This window comes from Branchiostoma belcheri, unplaced genomic scaffold, assembly GCF_001625305.1.
Source record: "Branchiostoma belcheri isolate BF01 breed outbred unplaced genomic scaffold, Haploidv18h27 scaffold410, whole genome shotgun sequence".
NCBI classification, from domain to species: domain Eukaryota; kingdom Metazoa; phylum Chordata; class Leptocardii; order Amphioxiformes; family Branchiostomatidae; genus Branchiostoma; species Branchiostoma belcheri.
In genome coordinates this window covers 14387-21774 of record NW_017804033.1, presented here as the reverse complement: position 1 = coordinate 21774, position 7388 = coordinate 14387, and the positions used below count along the sequence as shown (strand labels likewise).

The following is a 7388-nucleotide window of genomic DNA, read 5'->3' as shown; positions in this document are numbered from 1 at the left end:
AATACGTGTCGGGCATGTTGTGTTCGCCAGTGTGCGTAGTTGGGTAACGTGGAGGCAGTGTAACATACAGGCTTACTGGGGGACAGATGAGCGTCAACGAATCTCTCGACCATTACAAAGATTACGTTTGTGTGCGTAATGGTCATCATTGTCTCATGACCAGTTGGTGTTCTTTAACACGTTCAGCACGAACATAGACTGGGGACACAGATTGGTAACACACTTCACGAGAGGTTCAGAACCTAGGATAGTGCACGTCAGTGTAAGTAGTAGGAGATGTGGCCACTTGAGGGGAAACACGCCGGATATGAACTTCATGCAGGTCTTAAGGCGGGTCGATGTTGGTTAGAGTCACTTAGACGATGTCCACTATGTAGTGGTTCGAGCGAGCTCTAGATGATTGAAATTTCGTTTAGCACCTGTTAGTGCGAGCACACACCGAAAGGTGACCGAGTATGAAGGCACGTGCACACGGCAAGCTTTATAGAAGTTAAGTCGTGCAGGTGTAATTTTGCTGAATTTCTTCAAGGGGGTGGTTGACACATGCTAGTCCAAGCACTCATAGAGAGGCAAGTTAAGTGACCAGCAGCGCCATTCTCAGATGCGCCCGTCTCCCACACCGTATTTTAACGGGAATTAGTGAGGGGATTGTTTTAGGGTGGAAATGGCACGATCAAAGGGTGGTTTAATAAAGGTGTCAGAATAAATTGGTGCAGTGGGTTTCCCATGCAGCCGCTGATTTCGAGAACAAAGTGCACCGAGTGTACCGAGTGGATAATATATGGTAACAAGGTACGGGAACTACGTTTAGATAAGGGAGTATGCAACGATGCTACATCTGTAAACTGTGACGGATTGGGAAGGTTGAAGTTCCTAGTGAACTAGTTCTCAGTGAATTTTACTGGTGATATTCCTGGCGACCGGATAGAGAATTATCAGATCGGGACAGGGAGCCGAGCCGTGTCAAAGGTCATGGGGAATGTAACAAGGCCATTGGTCAACGTCGACTCTACGGTAATAGAGCAAAGAAGAAGTCGCCAATCATTGACTTGGAGGATTGTTCCAAAGCTAACAAGGAGTCATTAAGCGCTCAAGTGGAAATGAACGACCCGCAGTCACTTTTGTTTGCTGTCAGTAGGTGAAAATATGCATTCGAGACCCAGGGAGTGTAGAGAAGAAAACGGTGGCGCTCGAATCTAGTATAAAGTGAGAACATCTCAAACAGCTGAAGAACGAGCCATTCATCGTGTGAAAGGACGTGTGTGGACATAGACGAGGTTGAAGCAAAATCTTTTCAGAAGGTAATCTATGGGTCTGGTACCGTGAGACCGGAAATCCTGGCCTCGGCGATCACTCGTACAAGTTCCACGTGACAAAGGAAAGATCGGCGAGAGAGGTGTACATATGTACATGGGCAGAGGATCAGAAAGGACTCAATCGAAGTAGTCTTCTTTTCGGGGTGATAATCACAGGTTTAGGCAGGGAAAAGCGACTGTTGTACTCAAATTGCGATCAAGAGCTCCAAGCTTGAATCAAGCACGTGGGGCAGATTAAGAATGGGGAGGTATAGATACTTTAGGTTAGGAAAATAGGTTGGACGAAAGGCTTGTACGAGAAAGATTTTAAGTGGTCATGTCTCCCTCACGGAGCAATTCCCGAGCAATCTTGAGGAGGTTTCGGTGGTCAGCTATGTGTTACGGGAGGGACAAAGGTCCCAGGCAACCCCTTTGCAATGGGTAACGCTTTCCTGAAGTTCCGGTGGAAACTGAAGCTTAGAGAAAGAAAAATGTTCAAGGGGTGTGCTATCTCTCCGAGTCATGCGGCCGAAACAGAGGGCAGAAGAATGATTAAGTTAGGGTGGTAAGGTAAGGATTGTAACCCGACACTACTTGCGAAAGCAAACCAGTATGGTAGTCAGGGAAACCCGCAGTTTGGTTTCAATGTGGGGTAGGCGGTGAAGGTATATATGCAGGTGTCGTCAAGGGTATATGTAGCACCTTGTGGGCATAGACCGGGGTCAGGGCCCAGGAAACATCAAGTCCTTTCAAATATCGGCAAGTGTGCCGCAGAGCGATACGAGGATACTTTCCTGTTATCATATTGAAATTATCATCAACGGGAAAAGGGAGCAGTTGGAATTGCTCCAAAGAGAGTTAACAACAAGAGTGGGGGTAGACTATGCGGGTGACCTAGAGCCGGTTCCTGACATATCAGAAAGGACTCGTATTACTCTTCCATCTGCGTTAGAGGATTGACCTGCAGTGCACGACAAAGATACCTTCCGATTTGGAAGACAACGAGGTAGTTGTTCTAGAGGGTGCACAGTTTGGGGTAATTTGAAGAAGGAAAGTGAATCGTTTCAGTAGCTCGAGATATCATTGTGAAACAGACGCATATCTGAAAAGTTTTGCGTAGAATGGCAAGGGTATACGACTCCAACACTCAAGGGAAGATTTTTCACAGCTATGGTCGGGTATGTACGGATGTATGGTCGCGAGATTAGCACACGAAAGTGCTTAGGTACTCGAATGTTAAGGAGAGCGCTGAACGTGGTACGGGAGAATCATGGGAGGAACTCAGGTTCTTATAGAGACTCCACGGTCGGTCGGATAAGATAAGGATAAGAAGTACTGGGCTCGATGGATACTACGGGGAACACTCAGGCCGAGCCGATGGCATGCGAAGTAGTATTATGGGAACCAACCCATAGCAAATGCATCTTTGTCAGACAGCGCACAACATTTGGGAATATTAAGATCCTGAAGAAAGAGGTTGGCCTCAGTCCATTCGGTCGAAAGAAAGATGAACAGTACAATGGGATCTATCGCCTCATGTCTGACATAGGATATTTGAGACGGTCTGTTGAAAGGAGAATACGCCTTGTGGTATAGAGGAGATATTAGTGTGGGAATGAGTATGGGGTTTTGAGTAAAGAGGTGACAGGAAAAGGTGGATATGAGATGGGATAGACGGAAGAGAGGAGCGACGTAGGCACTGCTCCATAACTCATTAAGGATGATCCAGTGATTACGCAGTGTGAATAGTATACTTTTCTCACTGCTTAATTATTGGATCAATCCGCCAATGACGTCATCACACCCCATATAAGGGGCTGATAGCCCATTCACTCTGTGCATTTACTGGAAACATCCGCCCTCCGGGGAGTGCGGTGGAGACAGGTCCCTGAAGCAGTGAGCGGGAGGACGGTCGAAGCCAGCTTGAACACAGCAGGCACTTTTGATTCCCCCCCACACCCCACCCTGATAATAATAAGTGGATATGAAGGGACTTGTTTCCATCGCGCGACTCCGGCACTGCTCCATAACTCATTAAGGATGATCCAGTGATTACGCAGTGTGAATAGTATACTGTGCCATCACTTTATTCACACCAACACACAGGCCGGCGAGCCTCATCGGCTCGCATACATATTCTTTTTTTTTTTTGCAACGCAAACATTCGTACTCAAGTCGATTGACGTTCCTTTGTCGTTATACAAATCGTTTCCATATACATGTATAAATCTTGACCAATTTAACTTGAAGTGCTGGGTTTGTTTTCCGGGCAGTCTCTCACAAAGTGGCCTAGCTTGTGACACTTAAAACATTTATCACCCGGTTTGGGTCCTCGACCACCCCTGCCATCTTTGCCCTTGAAACTCCCATACATGTTGGCTCTTGAGGCCTTACTCTTGCTAGCGCCCCCCCTGGGCATTTTGCCCTGGAATTTGACGAACTGAGCTATGTCCTTGACAACCTGTTTGACCAAGCCGCTCCCAAACTGATTTACTATGAGCTGCTTGAAAAAATCCTCATCAACCAGCGGTTTGATCTGGTCTAGTATGACTGAATACTCTTGTGCCTTAACGTGGCCCTCCCTACGTGCCTGGGCCACCAGCGCTTCCACAAGGGCCAGGGCTCTGTGTGGGTCGAAAGCCGCTTCTGGACGCCCCGCAAACTGCACCAGTTCCTCCCTGATGTCATCCGTGGTGCGCCCCTGCTTCATGGCGCCGATCTGCTTTTTGAGTTCCTGGACTTCCTGCAGGAGCGTTGCCATAACCTGCATAAACGACACCACAAATACAATTAATGTGTGTCATGCACATGCAAACTGCAACCTCAAACGCATACGCTCACACACCACACGTGTAAGCAACTTCCTATAAAGCGTTTGCGAGCCAATGTACTTTTATACCGACCGCTCCATACACCCCAGGCGTACAGCGATCCGTACATCTCGGCTCCGCGTGCCAATCACGCTCACCACGCGATACCCCAGCGTTAACTCATTAAACGCCTTACCGCTTTGTGACACATTGCCGGGCGCCTCGCCCTAAACGTAAGCTACACGATGGATAAAACCATCCGCACACCCGGTGTACTCGTAGCTCACTACTTTAATACCGCTTTGTGACACATTGCCGGGCGCCTCGCCCTAAACGTGAGCTACACGATGGATAAAACCATCCGCACACCCGGTGTACTCGTAGCTCACCACGGGAGTAATTAGGTTTCCACATTAGGAGACCACGTGCACACCCGCGCCTCCAGGTGGGAATGTGCGCCCTGTGCAATCAATTCTGCACGTGCGCCATTCCCCCTGCATTACAAAATTTGCATACGAATCCAACCAAAGGTTCTACGTACAAGACAATGTAAAATTGAAACCAGGCTACCAACACGACCAACATACATTTACCAAACTCACACGAGGTAAAATAGTCACGTACAAGGTAGCAACAAACGCCATTATCCAAATTCAGAAAATGCAGAAATTCCGATTGTAAGGGCAGTACTCCTTACCGACTGTGCCGCCTGGGGCTGCCCTGCCGCCGGTCCCGGCTGCGGGTCCGCTGGAGCCTGCGCCGCTGTAGCTTGCTCCTGCCGAGCGGCTTGTTGTCCCTGCGGCGCTGCTTGTTGTCCCTGCGGCGCTGCTTGTTGTCCCTGCGGCACGGCCTGTTTTCCCTGCGGCACGGCCTGTTGTCCCTGCGGCACGGCCTGTTGCCCCTGCGGCACGGCCTGTTGTCCCTGCGGCACGACCTGTTGTCCCTGCGGCACGGCCTGTTGTCCCTGCGGCACGGCCTGTTGTCCCTGCGGCACGGCCCGTTGTCCCTGCGGCACGGCCTGTTGTCCCTGCGGCACCGTGGCCTGTTGCCCCTGCGGCGCGTCCTGTTGTCCCTGCGTGTCTGGTGGCTGGACTTGCTCCACCCTTCCCTGCTCGGGTTGGCGCTGAACTTGTCCTCCGCCCCTCCTCGGCACGGAGTTCCCCGACGTACTGGGTCTCTGAGACATGTCTGACAACGGCAAAAACAATATCACCCGTTAGAGCTTGGACTCTCAACTAGCTCCCCCAACCCAAGCAAGGCTCCGCCACGCGAGGCAGTCTTTCCAAGTCGTGGAACGCTTCGGGAAACCTAACTCGAGCCTTCCTCCCCGTTGAGAACATTAACAATCCATACCACCCCACACAATCCCACAAATGAGAAACAAGCATGAACATGTAAATGCAAAGTCTCAGGTGTGTTTACCGCCTCTAACCGTAAAACAAACGGAGAAACCAAGGCGCACAAAGACGCACAAAATACTTGTAAAACCCGTCCTAAACGGGAAAGCTTTACCACTGCCACACCCAAACCTTTTAGAGGCGACTTGTTCAAGTTCCGAACTCGGCGTAGTACTGCACGTGGGCTACTGCTAGCCGACGAGACTGCCCTGCGATGCTGGTGTGGCGATGTCTCCGAATGAAAGGACAGAATGGAGTGCGCGCGCGCCTTATAAGGGGTTGGTGTGTGACGTCATTTCGGATGACCAATCACTATGCAGTGAAGATAGGGGTCCCAGGGAGTCTCTGTTAAGAGCAGCTGCCTCGCCAGGTGGCACCTGTCCAACAACAGCTGCAGGGCGTCACCTGATTCACGCATGCGCATGACGTCACGACGCATCTGGCGAGACTACGCTACATCTGCGAAAGCGGGCACGTAAAATGGTTTAACGGTACACTTCAGCCCCGTGTAGTGATTTTGGGGCCTAAAGAAGGGTAATTTGAAGTACGGAAATATTTTGGAAGGCAGCTGTGCTGTATACTGTTGCCTCACAGAAACGGAATGTGGCACCTGTGTCAGATCAGCTGTAGGAAGTAGCTGAATTAGACAATAACTAGCGTCCTATATATACAGGAGTGATTCCAAGCTGGGGTAAAAAGGTCTCCATCATGGGGGGGGGGTGAAATAAAAGAAAGGGGGGAGGGAGAAAAGAAAGGAAAGTGAAAAACTGCTTTTACATCATACTTAAGCACTGAAAACAATGCAAAAAGCATAAAAAAGCATGAAAGAATTTTACAAACCAATCAATAATATAAAATAATAACTTTTTAAAAATTGTTGTCATTAAAACAAAAGTACAGACTTTAAGTTGTGAAATTTCGAAAAATGTTCTGAGGAGCTGAACGGCACACAGAGGGTTTGTCCCGAGGCATGTGGCCATGCCAGCTACTAGTCAGGTAGCCCCACTTGGTCAGGTTTTGGAACCCCTGGCTTAGTTCAGTCCTGCTTCCTTTTTTATATTTCAGTCCATACCATGGTATGGATGAAATATATTGTGTTCTCTCATGTTTCTCCTCCTCCTCCTTCTCCTCCTGCCAAACAGTCAAAGGGATTCATCTCCGCCATCATTCAGCCAAATGACCTGAAATTTGGCATGGAGGTAGAGTGGACAAATACCCCCAGACGTTTTTTTCATTTTTTTGAAACATGCCTTTGAAAAATTTTTATGAAGGTTTTTTGGGGCATTTTTCGACAAAAAATGGATTTTTGGATCCTGAGCCCTGGTATTACAACCAAATGATATGACATTCGGTATAAGGGTACCTTGAACGTGTGTCTACAGAATAGCAGTCATGTATTTGGCATACACCACTTCCAAATGACTCATTTGGGGGGACTTTAATGGCTATTTTCAGCAAAAAAAAGGGCCAAAAGTGCTGTACCCATTCCATGTTCTATCTAAAGAATGGCCGGTTCCATCCATGGAACACGTGTTCCATGGAACACGTGTTCCATTGCAGGTTACCTGAGGTCACATTGCACGTAAGTCGTGCCTAATGACCCACACATTCAATTTTATGTGCCTTAGACCTTCAAAATGTATCAAATCTCATCATTGTTAGTTTTTGCATACACCTGTACCTGTAATAAGATTAGTAAAGCTTTCGAGATTCAAAGTACTTGTTGTTGCATCTTTGTTCTCATATATAGCTACTGTTTAATTCAGTTATTTGAGAACCTTTGCCAGTTTTGCACTTGGGTAAGTTTGGAATAGTCCACTTTTGCGTGGGAGGGAGATGGACTGAAATATGCTGTATTTGCTCCCAAGCAAATGTCGGCCTTTCTA

At 48.3% G+C, this 7388-nt stretch overlaps 1 protein-coding gene across 1 annotated transcript; it reads right to left on the bottom strand.

Annotated features, from left to right (window-relative positions):
- Nucleotides 1–3378: 3378 nt before the first annotated feature.
- Nucleotides 3379–5580, bottom strand: LOC109477930 (chromatin modification-related protein eaf-1-like). Its single transcript, XM_019779393.1, has 2 exons — nt 4803–5580; nt 3379–4059 (listed from the first exon to the last, which is right to left on the bottom strand). Exons 1-2 carry the CDS (start codon nt 5289–5291, stop codon nt 3535–3537), a joined length of 1014 nt encoding a protein of 337 aa, XP_019634952.1. The 5' UTR covers nt 5292–5580; the 3' UTR covers nt 3379–3534.
- Between the last annotated feature and the right edge of the window lie 1808 nt (nt 5581–7388).

Bases quoted from the DNA above. Each gene is read 5' to 3' on its own strand.
- LOC109477930 (XM_019779393.1), bottom strand. From the start codon at position 5,291: ATGTCTCAGAGACCCAGTACGTCGGGGAACTCCGTGCCGAGGAGGGGC. The intron at 4,060-4,802 runs GTAAGGAGTACT...TCGTTTATGCAG, and splicing joins AGCCCCAGGCGGCACAGTCG to GTTATGGCAACGCTCCTGCA.